General features: G+C 42.3%; 1 protein-coding gene across 1 annotated transcript in view; it reads right to left on the reverse strand.

The window, feature by feature from the left end:
* The window catches only part of BTC (betacellulin), a 109,340-nt gene that overhangs the window by 14,942 nt on the left and 75,609 nt on the right, over positions 1-18,789 (reverse strand). The window contains exon 2 of the mRNA XM_069743500.1: positions 554-652. Within this exon, the coding sequence (XP_069599601.1) occupies positions 554-652 (99 nt within the window). The remainder of the gene's footprint in view (positions 1-553; positions 653-18,789) is intronic.

Raw genomic sequence — 18,789 nt, forward strand, 5'->3', positions numbered from 1 at the left:
TTTTTCTCGTATGGAGAAAAAGAATAAAAAGGTTCTCCACCTTGTCCTTTCTGTCAGTCTGTGAAAATTGGACAGCACTAGGATGTGATCTGAGTGCAGTTAGATTTTTTTCATTGACCCATAGACTTGCATTGCCGATTTTGATCTGTCCCCTCAGACCAAAATCAGATGTCTCAGATTTTTTCCGCTGAAAATGTCAGATACGTGCACATCCCCATAACATATCTTAGGTATGAGTGCCACTGGTTAAAACCACGGAGAGAACTGCAGGAGCAGTACAGAGGTAGGAGATTGTGTGCAGGAGCTCAGTGTGTATAGAGGGAGAAAGCATCTATATTATTAGGGAGGGCCGATCACAAAGGCTGCAGAGAGAAGAAGAAACAACGCAGTGATAAAGAGAAGGAGGAGAATCACATGGACTACATATAACTACTGGATTTTTTATGTATATTCAACAGTTTACAAATGTTCTTCTTCTACGGAATACATTTTTCCAAAAAACATTGCCTTTTAAACACCAAGAAATTTCTAGTACCTGTTTCTGATAAATTACCTGAGCAATTATCTATGTACTCGGGGCATGGAAAACTTCTTGTTTCAGGTTGTGTAGTTGAGTTTCCATCAGAACTCACCCATGGGAAAACGATAAAGCCTTGAAAGAAGAGGAAAAACGAAACAAAAGTATTTTACTCAGCTGCAGGCTTCTTCATTTTAAACATAGGCTTACAATTTATTTCTTCTATTATAGTAACAGAATAAGGCCAAACCACACAGAACGCAATTCTCGGACTCCCCAGAAATGGCGACATACAGGAACTAGGGACACATTTCTGTCTATACTTTATCCTCCACTGTTGCCTTACAGCGTATTTTTACGTTCAAGGTTGTGGTGTATAGCAGGGGTGTCAAACTGCATTCCTCAAGGGCTGCAAACAGGTCATGTTTTCAGGATTTCCTTGTACTGCACAGGTGATAATTTAATCACCTACACACATAATGATTACAGCACCTTGTGCAAAGCTAGGGAAATCTTGAAAACACGCATGGTTTGCGGCCCTCGAGGAATGCAGTTTGACACCCCTGGTGTACAGTATGACTTTTCTCATTCTGCGTTATCCCGTGAGGGGTGTACACTTAATAACTTACACAGAAAGCAAAGCAAAATGATGTCCCTCATGTGACACGGCTTTCTATTTTTGTGGCTGTGCTAGGTAGTGAGTTTGGCAGCTGTTTCATGCATCAGTGTCTAAAAGTAACTCGGTGATTCCGCTGGATCCCTCCCTCAGACTGACACAAGGATGGCAGCATTATTTGCTGCATGTCATCTCCCATTATTAGGCCTAATAATTGCAATTTCTTAATTTCACGTTATAGATTACAACAATTGGATTATAAAGGAATAATCACATAAATAGGAAATAAATCACACTAAAGGAAAGACAAAATGGTTATCTAGATATTATTACACACACATTATAAAAGAGACTTCCGGCTCACACATAAAGCACAGAGTGATCCGGAGAGTCTGAGGAGAGCTGACGTCACAGAGAAGAGGAGCAGAATGACGCTGGATCGGCTTGTGAGTACAACCCCTTGACATTTTGGGGCTTTTGCTACCTCACAAAATGGAATTTCACTTTAAGGGTTTGCATCAGTTCATGTAAAGAACAAGCCTAAAATTGTGAACATTTGGTTTTCTTTTTATTGTGAAGCAAACAAATAGGACAAAATAACTGAAAGCTTCAGAGTGCATAACTATTCACCCCCTAAAGTCAGTACTGTGTAGAGCCTTCTTTGGCAATTACAGCAGCAAGTCGCTCTGGATAAGCTTTCCACATCTGGCCACTGTGATTTTTGCCCATCCCTAAAGGCAAAACTGCTCCAACACCATCAAGTTAAGGCCGGTTTCACACGTCAGTGGCTCCGGTACGTGAGGTGACAGTTTCCTCACGTACCGGAGACACTGACACACGTAGACACATTAAAATCAATTTATGTCTGCACATGTCAGCGTGTTTTCACGGACCGTGTGTCCGTTTGGAAAACACAGAGACATGTCAGTGTTCGTGGGAGCGCACGTATTACACGGACCCATTAAAGTCAATGGGTCCATGTAAAACACTTACCGCACACGGATGTTATCCGTGTGCCGTGCAGGAGACAGCGCTACAGTAAGCGCTGTCCCCCCAGCGTGGTGCTGAAGCCGCTATTCATTTCTTCTCTCCAGCATCGTTCGCTGGAGAGGAGATATGAAAAAAAATTATTTTTTTTTTGTTTAAAAAAAAAATATCCCTGTCCCCAACCCCCTCCCACCCCCTGTGCGCCACCCTGCTGTTAATACAATACTTAACCGGCTCCCTCGCTGCTTCCTCTCCTTGCCACAGCTTCTCCTGTATGAGCGATCATGTGGTGCTGCCCATTACAGTGATGAATATGCGGCTCCACCCCTATGGGAGGTGGAGCCGCATATTCATCACTGTAATAGGCGGCACCACATGACCGCTCATACAGGAGAAGCTGCGGCGAGGACAGGAAGCAGCGAGGGAGCCGGGTAAGTATTAACAGCGGGGGGGGGGGGGGGGGCTTGAAGGCGCACAGGGGGTGGGAGGGGGTTGGGGACAGGGATCTTTCTTTAAACAAACAAAAAAAAAAGATTTTTCATATCTTCTCTCCAGCGAACGATGCTGGAGAGAAGAAATGAATGGCAGCTTCAGCACCAGATGCAGGGGACAGCGCTTAACTGTAGCGCTGTCTCCTGCACGGTGCATGTGGTACCCAGTCGGCACACAGGCGGCACGGCACACGGATGCACCACGTGAGCACACGGACACGGATAATTCCAGTACCGGAATTATCTGGACGTGTGAGACTGGCCTAAGATGGTTTCCTCAGTGAACAGCAATCTTCAAGTCTCACCACAGATTCTGAATTGGATTAAGGTCTGGGCTTTGACTAGGCCACTCCAAAACAATTACACGTCTCTATCCCAGTCTCAAATCCTGAAAGACTGAAACAGGATTTACTCAAGAATATTGCTGTATTTCGCATCATCCATGGAGACGCTACGAGTCTCGGAAAATGACGCAATTTATTCATTTATTTATTTTTTAACAAACTTTGGATTTTTTTTCACACCTGAAATAAAAAAAAACCTATACATGTTTGGTATCTACAAACTCGTAGTGACTTGGAGAATCATTATGGCAGGTCAGTTTTAGCATTTGGTACACATGGTAAAAAAAAATTGCAGTTTTTTGCAATTTCACTGCACTTAGTTTTTTTTTTCCTGTTCTCCAGTGCACTATATGGTAAAACCAGTGGTGTCTATCAAAAGTACAAAATCCTGCAAAAAACAAGCCCTCACATGGCTATATTGGGGAAAAATAAAAAAACTTATGGCTCAGGAAAAAGGGGAGCACAAAACAGAAACGCAAAGACGGGCGTGGGGTGAAGGAGTTAATGGCGCTGCAATCTATATGGCTTATTGTCACTGGGGGTGTGACCAATGAAGTACAGGGGTGCCAGAGTAGCCAAGTGAATAAGGAGGTATTGAGCATGTGGGACAGCTGCTCCGTCCATTGTCTATAGTAGCTTTTGCACATGCCCTCTACAACTTTTTTTGCACCCTGTATGTCGTCAATTTTATATAGAGTTATAAGCAGAATTTTTTTGTACAAAACACTTATTTGCTTAAAACCGCAATAAAACCTTTATAAGGATTGCACAGGATAAGATAAACATAGCTGTTTTTTACCAAAAACAGTGCCATGCCTATCTACAGGTTGTGTGTGGTATTGCAGATCATCCCATTAATCTGAACTGCCACATACAATCGGTAGACCAGTTTGATGCTGGTTTTTAGAAAAAATAAGCCGTGTTTTTCGAATCATGGTCATCCTCTTGTAGTTGATGTCTGAAGGCTACAACAAGAACTGAAAATGTTCACATTTTATAATAGGGCGAGACTTCTCATAATGAATAGATAATTGCAACTTACGTTTATCTTGGCAGCTGCAATTGCCTCAAGCATTTCCGTACGAGAAAAAGGTCAACACACAATGGTTTCGACTTTGCTGTCCATTATACAACCAAACTCATTTTATGAAAAGTTACTATTATAAAATATGATTACTGGCTTTATATATAAAATAGGTCCCCAATGGTTTTAACTTATCATACTGCCCCCGTCGGTTGATGCTAAAACACCCCCAGCCCACGTGTACTACTGAGGTCAAGCACACCACTGCAGTGGAGATATATGATCAATACAAAATGGACCTAAAACATAACGGGTCTTATAAAATCTAGCACATCTTATGGAGCTGTAAACTCCACATGTCCTCTGGTGTCCTCCTATGGCAGGGGTGTCAAACTGCATTCCTCGAGGGCCGCAAACCATGCGTGTTTTCAAGATTTCCTTAGCATTGCACAAGGTGCTGCAATCATTATGTGTGTAGGTGATTAAATTATCACCTATGCAGTACAAGGAAATCCTGAAAACATGACCTGGTTGCAGCCCTCGAGGAATGCAGTTTGACACCCCTGTCCTATGGCATCTGGTACCAAGACATAAGCAGAACACTTAGGTCCTGTAAGATGCATAGGTGGGACATCCATGGATTGGACTTGTTATTCCAGAACATCTCACGGATGTTCAATCAGATTGAGATCTGGAGGCTAAGTCACCACCTTGAACTTTTGTCTTGTTCCTCAAACTAAAATATTTGCAGCGTGACGGGAGCATTATCCTGGTAAGAGGCCACTGCCATTAGGGAATGAAAGGTATATGTCACATAATGACCAGAAATGGTGTGAGTCCTCATGTACACACACACACACACAGGACAAAGTTACTTGAAAGTACAGTTATCTTTTAAATCAAGTCATAAAACATATCTGTGTTCAGCAAAGATCTAAGTTGTGTTATCTAATATGTAAAAGATCATTATCTTCCTTAGCCCTTCTTTAGGTATAAGGCTATGTGCACACGTTCAGGAATTCATGCAGAAAATTCCTGTGGAAATCCGGACATTTCTGCCAGATTTCCGCATGCATTTTTTTTGCGCGTTTTTGGCGTGGTTTTGACGCGGTTTTGGCGCGGTTTTTGCGTGGTTTTTCACAGACATTTCCCAATGCATTAGACAGTGGGAAATCCACGAAAAAAAACGCAAAATTAATGAACAGGTTCATTATTTTTCCGCAATGCGTTTTTCATGCGGAAAAACGCACATCATGTGCTCAGAAATTGTGGATTCCATTATAAATGATGGGATGCTTAATGTATGCAGATTATTTGCGGTTTTATAGCGTTTTTAGAGCACAAAAACGCTAAAAAACCGCAAATAATCTGCAACGTGTGCACATAGCCTAAGATCCAAGGCAGGTATAAATAAGTATTATTACTGTGTGCAAGGAAATAAACCAAAAATGTCTCATCTTTATGCACTCTGCTCTATATATTGAATTTCTGATTAGTACATAGTTATCACACATTTTGCTTTTTTCATTGGATTCCCTCCAACCTTCCTTTTTGGCTCAAGAATGAAAAGTCACAGTCATTAGTAATGACAAGTGGTGCATTTGATGTATCACAGGGCGCATTTTGGCATCACCGTCCTACCTCACCCTAGCTTTACCAGCTGCCTCCCATTCTTATTGTCGCAGCCTCCCATTACGAACAGAAAGCTTACGATAGAAAAATCCGTATTTTGCAATTACAACTTACTCCAACATGTCCTGAAATGCTCATAATTCTCCAGCAATTACAGTCTGAGGGTATAGACCTCACAGCAGAGACAGATGTATCATAATCATATCAGATTATCTCACCCATGCAGTCATACTATCCAGACTGGAGCCGCAATAACACCCAGAGCACGAGACCAATATACGTACAGCCACTTCTACACACCCTTGTATTTTCCAATGACATATTAGATAAAATGCCCATAGGATTTGAAGGCTAACCCTCCAGACTGAGGAAAGTAGATGTTATGTCGTCTGTACATCAGAATTTTACGTCGTCCTTTGGAAAAACATTATACCAAAATTATTGATGCTTTTATTAATTATACAGATTTTTTTTTATTCCTTAATCTGGCACAATTTTGGGTTTGCAGATTATAGAAAGAAAATCCCTAGTGACCACCAACATCCTGGACTGGTCTATCAGCCGATAAAAAGCTCCACCTATATATATTTTATAAGACTTGGGGCTCCTTCAGATGACCATATACCGTAATACGGACAGGTGTTGTCCGGGTAAAATTTGGATAGCACTGGGACCAATGATTAAGAGTGTCAAAACGCGTTGGTTGGTGGGATTAATATGTTGTCCGCATTGTGAATTTGTTTCCAATAAAGACGAAGTTTTATATTTTTCTACGCTGGAGTACCCTTTTTTCCTTTATTCAATGTAATGTAATGTAATTTAATAGGGATGTTCACATGACAGCTTTATCGCAGCGCACACTGAGTATCTGATAAGAACCGGCAAAACCATCTATGCAAAAAAAATATCAGTGTGTAGCATTCGATTTTTACGGGTTACATTGCCATTATTAACCTAGGAAATTGTACATGATTATGTACATTTAAAAATGTAGTATGAAAATGGTTGGCCTATGGATATGACACAGATGTCACGATGATGAAAAAAAATGGACACCCAGATGGCACACGGATGAAAATACGGATGACAATATGGGTTTTCCATACACCTGTCCGATCCCGTTCTAAAAGGACTGTTAATCCCCATTTGAATAGTTCTTGACTGTCCCTAAAGCTTAACTAGGTGGCAGTGATTACACCTAAACCTGCAAGATATGAACAAGGCCTTAAGGTACCTTCACACTAAACGACGCTGCAGCGATCCAGACAACGATCCGGATCGCTGCAGCATCGCTGTTTGGTCGCTGGAGAGCTGTCACACAGACCGCTCTCCAGCGACCAACGATGCCGGTAACCAGGGTAAACATCGGGTTACTAAGCGCAGGGCCGCGCTTAGTAACCCGATGTTTACCCTGGTTACCATCCTAAAAGTAAAAAAACAAACGCTACATATTTACCTACCGTTGTCTGTCTCCAGCGCTGTGCTTCTCTGCTCTGGCTGTGAGCACAGCGGCCGGAAAGCAGAGCGGTGACGTCACCGCTCTGCTTTCAGGCTGCCCAGCGCTCACAGCCAGAGCAGAGAAGCAGAGCTCCAGGGACAGACAGCGGTAGGTAAGTATGTAGCGTTTGTTTTTTTTACTTTTAGGATGGTAACCAGGGTAAACATCGGGTTACTAAGCGCGGCCCTGCGCTTAGTAACCCGATGTTTACCCTGGTTACCAGCGAAGACATCGCTGAATCGGTGTCACACACGCCGATTCAGCGATGTCAGCGGGAGAGCCAGCGACCAAAGAAAGGTCTGGCCCTCTAGCCCCGACCAACGACATCACAACAGGATTCTGATCGCTGCTGCGTGTCAAACTAAATGATATCGCTAGCGAGGACGCTGCAACGTCACGGATTGCTAGCGATATCGTTTAGTGTGAAGGTACCTTTAGAACATCATTGGAACATTCAAACAGGTCTGCATCACAATATGATCAGTTCCCTTATAGAAGGATTAGTATACAGTTTAGGTGAGCCACTTCAGAAACTACTTCTAAACAGAAAAACATGAGGAACTCTTAAGCCGGGTGCTCACAACCGTTAAAAAAATGAAGGTCAGTCAGTCCGAAAAATTGGGAAAACTTTGAAAGTGTCTCCAAGTGCAGTGGCAAATACCATCAAGCGCTACAAAGAAACTGGCTCACATGAGGACCGCCCCAGGAAAGAAAGACCAAGAGTCACCTCTGCTTCTGAGTAAAATATAAATTGCTCTTTTATTCTATGAACTACTGACAACATGTCTCCGAAGTTCCAAGAAATATATTTTGTATTTATTTTCAGAAAATGAGAAATGGTCAAAAGAACAAAAAAAAAATGCAGTGCTTGCAGGCCTCAAATACCATATTTTTCGGACTAAAAGACGCACATTTCCCCCCCCAAAAAAGGGGGGAAAATGGGCGGTGCGTCTAATAGTTGCAATGCAGGCTTACCGTGGCGGCAGAGGTGCGGTGGCAGAGGTGCGGCGGCAGAGGAGGCGCAGTAAGCGGGGTCCCTTTCTCCGGTGAGGTGATGCAGCAGCCCGGTAAGCAGCAGAGCCGGGTGAATCCTGTTGTTATCGGTGCTGGTGGCCATTTTCCTGAGGCCGCGCGTGCGCAGATGGAGCGCTCTGCTTCCTGGGGCTTCAGGAAAATGGCCACCGCGATCTCCATCTGCGCACGCGCGGCCTACCGCGGCCATTTTCCTGAAGCCCCGGGAAGCAGAGCGCTCCATCTGCGCACGCGCGGCCTCAGGAAAATGGCCACCAGCACCGATAACAGGATTCACCCGGCTCTGCTGCTTACCGGGCTGCTGCATCACCTCACCGGAGAAAGGGACCCCGCTTACTGCGCCTCCTCAGCCGCCACACCTCTGCCACTGCAGGATTCAACCGGCTCTGCTGCTTACCGGGCTGCTGCATCACCATACCGGGGAAAGGGACCCCTCTCACGCCATACCTCTCACTGCGCCTCCTCATCCCAGCACCTCCTCATCCCAGCACCTCCCCACCTCTGCCGACACCATGCCTCCTGTGACCCTGCTCTGCCACCGCCAGCCCTCAGGTAAGATACTGTAAATTCGGACAATAAGACGGACCCCCATTTTATAAAAAAAAATTTTCTGCATATTTCACCCCAAATTTGGGGTGCGCCTTATGGTCCGGTGTGTCTTATAGTCCGAAAAATACGGTAATGCTAAGAAAACAAGTTTATAATCATTTAGAAACAACAATGCTAATGTTTTAACTCAGGAAGAGTTCAGAAATCAATATTTTGTGGAATAACCATGATTTTTAATCACAGCATGCATGTGTCTTGGCATGCTTTCCACCAGTCTTTCACACTGCTTTTGGATGAGCTTATGCCACTCCTGGTACAAAAATTCAAGCAGTTCTTCTTTGTTTGATGGCTTGCAACTATCCACCTTCCTCTTGATTACATTCCAGAGGTTTTCAATGGGGTTCAGGTCTGGAGATTGGGCTGGCCATGACAGGGATTTGATGTGGTGGTCCTTCATCCACACATTGATTGACCTAGCTGTGTGGCATGGAGCATTGTCCTGCTGGAAAAAAAAAGAGTCCTCAGAGTTGGGGAATATTGCCTGAGCAGAAGGAATCAACTGTTTTTCCAGGATAACCTTGTATCCGGCTTGATTCATACATCCTTCGCAAAGATTAACCTGCCCAATTCCAGCCTGACTGAAGCATCCCCAGATCATCCTCCAAGAAATTTCACAGTGGGTGCAAGACACTGTGGCTTGTACGCCTCTCCAGGTCTCTGTCTAACCATTAGACGACCAGCTGTTGGGGAAAACTGAAAATTAGACTCATCAGAGAAGATTACCTTACTCCAGTCCGCTATGGTCCAATCCTTATGGTCTTTGGCAAACTTCAGCCTGGCTCTCCTGCTTCTCATTGAGGAAAGGCTTTTTTCTAGCTTTACATGACTTGAGTCCTGCCTCTAGGAGCCTGTTACGAACTGTTCTTGCCGTGCACTTCACCCCAGCTGCCATTTCTTTTGTAGGTCACTTGATGTCATCCTGCGGTTGCTGAGTGACATTCGAATAAGATGATGGTCATCTGTAGCTTTGTTGTCCCCAATGTCTGCTGCTTGACCTTTTTGTAATGGACTGCCATCTTAGAAATTTTAAGGATGGAGGCAACATGATGCTCACTGTGTCCCTCTGCCAGTAAAGCCAGAATTGAGCCCTTCTTTTCCTCACTCAAGACTTTTCTTTTCAACTCCTTTGGCATGGTTAAAGTTATTTTTTCCATTCCTATTACTTTTGGGATATTACTAGCACTTGTTTTGCCATCCAGCTTGTCCTATTGCAAGAGGATTGTGAACACCACAGCAGGGATTTTTTTTATACTTTCCTTCATTAAATATGATTTGGTTCAGCTGATCACCTACTCAGAAGCACATTAAGTGGAATGAGGTGTACTCTGGTTGGAATTCAACTGACACTGGAATGGAATGGCTGTCAGACATGTAGAGAAGCTGATTTTTATAAAACTGTGCAGTGGTCTCTTAATTTTTGCCAAAGCTGTATATATATATATATATATATGTGTGTGTGTGTGTGTGTGTGTGTGTGTGTGTGTGTGTCACTGATATCGATATATCTATCTATTCTATGTGTATATATCTATTATATTCTAACCTGTCACTCTATGATCTTACTGTACACTATTTATCCAGAAAATTGGAACAGCATACTGCTTACTAGTGGGTGCCAGGCTTCCCAGGCAGATTGTTTTTTAGTCTGTAAAAAGCGCAAAGCATAAAAAAGCAATATAAATCTGGTATTATTGTAATCGTACCGACACAACGAACAAATGGAGGTTATTACTTTTACTGCATGGTGAACGGCACAAAAAATAAAGAATAAAAGCAATAACTGAATTGCTGTTTTTTGTTCATTCTATATTTAAAAAATCATCTTAATATTGCCATCAAAATATATTATGTACTCAAAAATGGTACCAAAAAATCTGCAACTCGTCAGGCAAAAAATATCTGTTTTCCAAAAATAAAAAAGTAACAACTCTAAGAATGCGGCAATGAAAAAAACTAAGTTTTATTTAAAAAAAGCATTTTTACTGTGTGATAGCAGCAAAAAAAAAAGACATTAAGGGCTCATTTCCACTTGTGATAGACAAATCGGTCCGTAATCTGGACCGAAAAAAGGGATGAAAAGTATGCGTTTGTCATGCGTTTGTGATGCGAGTTCAATGCGATTTTTTAATCGCACCATCCGTTTAACATCCGTATGCAATCCGTTTTTTTTCTCTGCAACTATTTTTATACAGTCATTTACAGGACTATTTACAGTGTTCTATGACACAGAATGGTAAGGTATCCGTAAAAAACGGATGGAATACAGATGTTCCGTATGCCATGCGTTTTTTTTATCGCACCCATTGACTTGCATTGGCGAGTCTCGTCCGAGACTCGCAGCAAATCGCAGCATGCTGCGATTTTTTTCTCAGTCCGATTTTGGCTGAGAAAAAAATCGCAAATGAAAAGACACCTATTGAATAACATTGGTCCGAGTGCAATCCGATTTTTTATCGGATTGCACTCGTCCGTTTTACTCGCAAGTGGAAATGAGCCCTAACCCCTTAAACCCCGGCAATTTTCCATAGTTGCATTTTAGTTTTTCACTCCCCTTCTTGCGAGGGCCATAACTTTTTTATTTTTCAGTCAATATGGCCATGTGTTTTTGCGAGACAAGTTGCACTTTTGAATGACTTCAGTGGTTTTAACATATCATGTACTGCAAAACGGAGAAAAATTCCAAGTGAGGTGAAATTGCAAAAAAAGTGCAATTCCATAGTTTTTTTCTTTTTGCCATGTTCAATAAATGCTAAAACTGACCTGCCATTATGATTCTTCAGGTCATTATGAGTTCATAGACACCAAACATGTAGAGGTTCTGTTTTATTTAAGTGGTGAAAAAAAAAAATTTGTTTTTTAAAAAAATGGCGCCATTTTCCTGAAGCGTCTCCATTTTTCGTGATCTGAGCTGACATGTTTATTGATATAATGTTGGTGGAGATACACTGTTTGATCTCTTTATACTGCATTTTATTGTAATGTAGAGGCGACAAAAGAGAAATTCTGACGTTTTGAATTTTTTTCTCATTACGTCGTTTAGCAATCGAGTTCGTTTTTTATATTGATAGATTGAGCGATTCTGAACACGGCGATACCAAATATGTGTATATTTCATTTTTTTATTATTTTATTTTGAGTGGGGTGAAGGGGGGGTGATTTGAACGTTTATATTTTGTTAATATTTTTAAAAACTTTTTTTTTACTCTTTGCAAGCTTCCATAGTCTCCATGGGAGACTATGGAAGCGCTATACAGGTCCTTCTCAAAAAATTAGCATATAGTGTTAAATTTCATTATTTACCATAATGTAATGATTACAATTAAACCTTCATATATTATAGATTCATTATCCACCAACTGAAATTTGTCAGGTCTTTTATTGTTTTAATACTGATGATTTTGGCATACAACTCCTGATAACCCAAAAAACCTGTCTCAATAAATTAGCATATCAAGAAAAGGTTCTCTAAACGACCTATTACCCTAATCTTCTGAATCAACTAATTAACTCTAAACACATGCAATAGATACCTGAGGCTTTTATAAACTCCCTGCCTGGTTCATTACTCAAAACCCCCATCATGGGTAAAGGTACCTTCACACATAACGATATTGTTAACGATATCGTTGCTATTTGTGACGTAGCAACGATATCGTTAATGAAATCGTTATGTGTGACAGCGACCAACGATCAGGCCCCTGCTGGGAGATCGTTGGTCGCTGAATAAAGTCCAGAACTTTATTTCGTCGCTGGACTCCCTGGAGACATCGCTGGATCGGCGTGTGTGACACCGATCCAGCGATGTCTTCACTGGTAACCAGGGTAAACATCGGGTAACTAAGCGCAGGGCCGCGCTTAGTAACCCGATGTTTACCCTGGTTACCATGCTAAAAGTAAAAGAAAACAAACAGTACATACTTACCTACAGCCGTCTGTCCTCCAGCGCTGCGCTCTGCACTCCTCCTGTACTGTCTGGGAGCCGGAAAGCAGAGCGGTGACGTCACCGCTCTGCTTTCCGGCTCCCAGACAGTACAGGAGGAGAGCAGAGAAGCAGAGCGCAGCGCTGGAGGACAGACGGCTGTAGGTAAGTATGTAGTGTTTGTTTTTTTTTACTTTTAGCATGGTAACCAGGGTAAACATCAGGTTACTAAGCGCGGCCCTGTGCTTAGTTACCCGATGTTTACCCTGGTTACCGGCATCGTTGGTCGCTGGAGAGCGGTCTGTGTGACAGCTCTCCAGCGACCAAACAGCGACGCTGCAGCGATTCGGATCGTTGTCGGTATCGCTGCAGCGTCGCTAAATGTGAAGGGGCCTTAAGACTAGCGACCTGACAGATGTCAAGAAGGCCATCATTGACACCCTCAAGCAAGAGGGTAAGACCCAGAAAGAAATTTCTCAACAAATAGGCTGTCCCCAGAGTGCTGTATCAAGGCACCTCAATGGTAAGTCTGTTGGAAGGAAACAATGTGGCAGAAAACGCTGTACAACGAGAAGAGGAGACCGGACCCTGAGGAAGATTGTGGAGAAGGACCGATTCCAGACCTTGGGGAACCTGAGGAAGCAGTGGACTGAGTCTGGTGTGGAAACATCCAGAGCCACCGTGCACAGGCGTGTGCAGGAAATGGGCTACAGGTGCCGCATTCCCCAGGTAAAGCCACTTTTGAGCTACAGAGAAGCAGCACTGGACTGTTGCTAAGTGGTCCCAAGTACTTTTTTCTGATGAAAGCAAATTTTGCATGTCACTCGGAAATCAAGGTGCCAGAGTCTGGAGGAAGACTGGGGAGAAGGAAATGCCAAAATGCCTGAAGTCCAGTGTCAAGTACCCACAGTCAGTGATGGTGTGGGGTGCCATGTCAGCTGCTGGTGTTGGTCCACTGTGTTTCATCAAGGGCAGGGTCAATGCAGCTAGCTATCAGGAGATTTTGGAGCACTTCATGCTTCCATCGGCTGAAATGCTTTATGGAGATGAAGATTTCATTTTTCAGCACGACCTGGCACCTGCTCACAGTGCCAAAACCACTGGTAAATGGTTTACTGACCATGGTATTACTGTGCTCAATTGGCCTGCCAACTCTCCTGACCTGAACCCCATAGAGAATCTGTGGGATATTGTGAAGAGAAAGTTGAGAGACGCAAGACCCAACACTCTGGATGAGCTTAAGGCTGCTATTGAAGCATCCTGGGCCTCCATAACATCTCAGCAGTGTCACAGGCTGATTGCCTCCATGCCACGCCGCATTGAAGCAGTCATTTCTGCCAAAGGATTCCCGACCAAGTATTGAGTGCATAACTGAACATTATTATTTGTTGGTTTTTTTGTTTGTTATTAAAAAACACTTTTATTTGATTGGATGGGTGAAATATGCTAATTTATTGAGACAGGTTTTTTTGGGTTATCAGGAGTTGTATGCCAAAATCATCAGTATTAAAACAATAAAAGACCTGACAAATTTCAGTTGGTGGATAATGAATATATAATATATGAAAGTTTAATTGTAATCATTACATTATGGTAAATAATGAAATTTAACACTATATGCTAATTTTTTGAGAAGGACCTGTAGATATTTGGATAATGAGTTATCCGAAGCTATTCGCTCATCCCTGATGAGAAGCCATGCATACCAAGATAGGGATGAGATGGTCATGCATAGAAGGATGGGGATGAGGGGCCATGCATACAAGGATGGGAATCAGGTGGCCATGCAAACCAGGATGGGGATGAGGGGCCATGCATACAAGGATAGGAATCAGGTGGCCATGCAAACCAGGATGGGGATGAGGGGCCATGCATACAAGGATAGGAATCAGGTGGCCATGCAAACCAGGATGGGGATGAGGGGCCATGCATACAAGGATGGGAATCAGGTGGCCATGCAAACCAGGATGGGGATGAGGGGGACAATGCATACCCGGCTTATACTCGAGTCAGTAAATTTTCCCAGTTTTTCATGGAAAAATTAAGTGCCTCGGCTTATACACAGGTTGGCTTATACTTGAGTATATACGATATATATATATGTATATATATATATATATATATACAGTAAGTATATAAATATATAGATATATATATATACTTAACATACATACTGTATATAGTGCAAAAGATGGAATTAAAGTGTAATGCAAAGTGCAAAAAAACAAATATTTTTCACATAAAATACATTTCATTACATATATGCAAGGATAAATCTTCAACTAACCTAAAAAATGCATTCAACAGGGTGTTTGACATAAAACTCTGTAAATTCCCTCTACAGAGGGAAGAGGACTAGAACTCTAGCGCCACCTATTGGAAGTAGCAATCCTAATAGTCAATATCAACACTTTAACGAGCCTTGTGATATGACTTAGGATAAAAGCAAAACCAGAATCTCACTTTGTAGACCCGATGATTCGGTGTACTGCCCCTCGCCAGTGCAAAGTATAAGATTAGATTTGGCTAGGTGAAAGGCTTAAGAATGGGATAACATTTCTCCTTGTGGAGAGTTACAAGCCAGACATAGTTCCTTTCTGAAGAAACAATTTGCATATTTAATTTCCCAGAAAAGCATGCATGGCGTATAAGGGTATGTGCACACGTTGCGGATTCTCTGCGGATCCGCAGCGTTTTTTGAGGTGCAGAAACGCTGCAGATCCAAAATTGATTTACAGTACAATGTAAATCAATGAGAAAAAAAAAATGCTGTGCACACTTTGCAAAAAATCCGCTACGGAAACGCTGCGGTTTAAAAGAAGTAGCATGTCACTTATTTTTTGTGAAACTGCAGCGTTTTTGTACCCATTCCATTATAGAAAACCGCAGGGGTAAAAAACGCAGCAAATCCGCAAGAAAACCGTAGAAAAACGCACAAAAAACGCTGCGGAACCGCACAAAAAACGCGACAAAACCGCAGGTGCGTTTTCTGCCAGGAGAGGCAGAATCCGCACCAGAAATTCCTAAGGCTGATCTGCAACGTGTGCACATAGCCTTAAAGTCTCCTCACTCTGACATGCCAGGCCTGGCTTGTCACTCTCCACAAGAAGAAAGGTTACCCCTTTGAATGAAACTATAACACCCATTTACAAGTGGTTACTGTATCATATACGGGATATTAATTATTTTCCCTTTACCTAATATTACATAGTGCTTTCAGAACAGTATCCACTCATTGTGATAAATATGGAAAAACATTTGACAAGCTGGAATACAGGAACATGCAGCCAAAAGTACTCAGGACACTCACCATGGAGTCATAACATCAGCTTGCTTTGTTTCTGTTTTTGGCACTTCTGCGCTGTCAGGACATTCTGATCAATGGCTAATGAGCTTATTGTTAGGAAGCATATTTGATTTGTGTCTCCATGTTCTGAGAAAAATAAATGTGTTTTTCTGTACAAGGAGATGTGAGGGTTTGGTTTTTGAGGAACTTTTCTTTGTACTATTTTGTATCACTTTTTACTCCAAAATTTTTGGAAGGTCTGACCCAAAAATAGCAACTTTGCCATTCTTTAAGCTGATGATTGCGAGAGATAAATAACATAATATTTTAATATTTCAAATCAGTATGACCGCAGCAATGCCAAATTTTTTTTTAATTTAACAAATTACTTAAAATATGTTTTGTGGATGATTTTAAGTATTTTATTATTTTATATTTATTATTTTTAACTGTCATTTTTAATTTTCACTTCCATACTTCTGCGTTGCAGTGTACTGCCCTGTCACTATTCTCTTACCATGAGCACACTACACTCACATTGTGTGGGGACTATGGAGGACCTCCCCTGTCTAACCTCTTAGATGATGTGGTCAGTGTAGACCATGGCATCCACAGGGTGCCAGCACCCGCTGTGTATGAAGCAACCTCCGTTACTAAGTCTGCTCCTCACAACTCCTTCTGACTTCCATAGTAAATGTACAGCGGATATTGAGAAGGACTTAAGAAGGCCAAATTGACTTTCAAGGTTAATTGTACAGTGACATGATACTTGTTTTCATAAAATCAATACAAATACAGATTATTATTATTATTATTATTATTATACATTTTTATAGTGCAATTTATTCCATGGCGCTTTACATGTGAATACGGGGCAAATATAGACAAATACATTAAACATGAGCAAAAAACAAGGCACACGGGTACATAAGGAGGGAGGACCCTGCCCGCGAGGGCTCACAGTCTGCAGGGGATGGGTGAGGATACACTGGGAGATAATGAGAGTACATACAGGTGCTTCTCACAAGATTAGAATATCATCAAAAAGTTAATTTATTTTAGTTCTTCAATATAAAAAGTGAAACTCATATTATGTGGAGTCATTAAAAACTGAGTGAACTATTTCAAGTGTTTATTTCTGTTAATGTTGATGATTATGGCTTACAGCCAATGAAAACCCAAAAGTCATTATCTCAGTAAATTAGAATATTTTATAATACCAGCTTGAAAAATGATTTTAAAATCCAAAATGTTGGCCTACTGAAATATATGTTAAGTAAATACACTCAATGCTTGTTCAGGGCTCCTTTTGCATCAATTACTGCATCAATGCGGCGTGGCATGGAAGCGATCAGCCTGTGGCACTGCTGAGGTGTTATGGAAGCCCAGGATGCTTTGATAGCAGCCTTCAGCTCCTCTGCATTGTTGGGGTTAAGGTCAGGTGAGTTTGCTGGCCAATCAAGCACAGTGATACTGTTGTTTTAAAACAAGGTATTGGTAATTTTGGCAGTGTGGACAGGTGCCAAGTCCTGCTGGAGACTGAAATTTTCATATCCAAAAAGCTTGTTGGCAAAGGGAAGCATGAACTGCTCTAAAATTTCCTGGAGGACAGCTGTGCTGACTTTGGTCTAGATAAAACACAGTGGACCTACACCGGGAGATGACATGTCTCCTTAAAGGGAACCTGTCACTCCCCCCCCCCCCCCAGGGCCTATTAAAGTAAAATAGCCACCTTCAGCAGCACTAAGGCTGCATTCTGTGAAGGTGGCTCTTATGTTTATTATCCCTAGGATGCTGAAATAATGAGTTTTATAAATTTCCCGCCATACCTCTATTGAGTCTCTGGAGGGGGTGACAGGTTCCCTTTAAACCATCACTGATTGTGGAAACTTCACACTAGACCACCAGCAGCTTGGATTGTGGCCTCTCCACTCTTCCTCCAGACACTGGGACCTTGATTTCCTAATGAAATGCAACATTTACTTTCATCTGAAAACAACACCTTGGACCACTGAGAAACAGTCCAGTTCTTTTTCTCCTTGGCCCAGGTAAGACGCTTCTGGCCTTGTCTATTGGTCATGAGTGGCTTGACACAAGGAATGTGACACTTGTAGCCCATGTCCTGGATACGTCTGTGTGTTCTGGCTCTTGAAGCAATGACTCCAGCTGCAGCCCACTCCTTGTGAATCTCTCCAAAATTCTTGAATAGCCTTTTCTTAACAATCCTTTCAAGACTGCGTTTATCCCGATTGCTTGTGCACCTTTTTTCTACCAGACTTTTTCCTTCCACTCAGCTTTCCATTAATATGTGTCACCCTGCTGCAATGCAGGTAGGTGCAGGCTCCACTAGATGGCAGTAGATTGGAAGCAGGACTGCACCGAAACAGAGCTGTCCTGCAGTGCAGCAGTGAGGCTACCACAAGAGGAAGCAGAATAGTCAAAAAAGCCGGGTCAGATCATAGACTGTAGCGCAGTATCAAAGGAATAAGCAAAGCTCACGGTCAGAGACAAGCCAGGATGATCAGTAACGGTCATGATAAGAATGGTCATGATAAGGCAAAAGACAGAAGCAGGTCAGGATACAAGCCAAGTCAAATCAGGGAGTCAGTACACTAAAGGGAAACACTGAGTCAAGACGGGAATAGGGGAAAACAGAGACACAGGTTCAGACAGCAAACGCAGCAGGACAAATCAGAGCAATCAGAGTCAGCTACAGCAGCACTAGGCAAAACTATAACTCACATCGCCTGCAGGAAGCAGCGGTGATAAATAGCCAACCAGAGCCCAGACAGAGGCTGGGAAAAGTTAACTCTTGACATGACCAGACCGGGAAA

This window comes from Ranitomeya imitator, chromosome 1 (genome assembly GCF_032444005.1).
Source record: "Ranitomeya imitator isolate aRanImi1 chromosome 1, aRanImi1.pri, whole genome shotgun sequence".
In the NCBI taxonomy this organism is placed as follows: domain Eukaryota; kingdom Metazoa; phylum Chordata; class Amphibia; order Anura; family Dendrobatidae; genus Ranitomeya; species Ranitomeya imitator.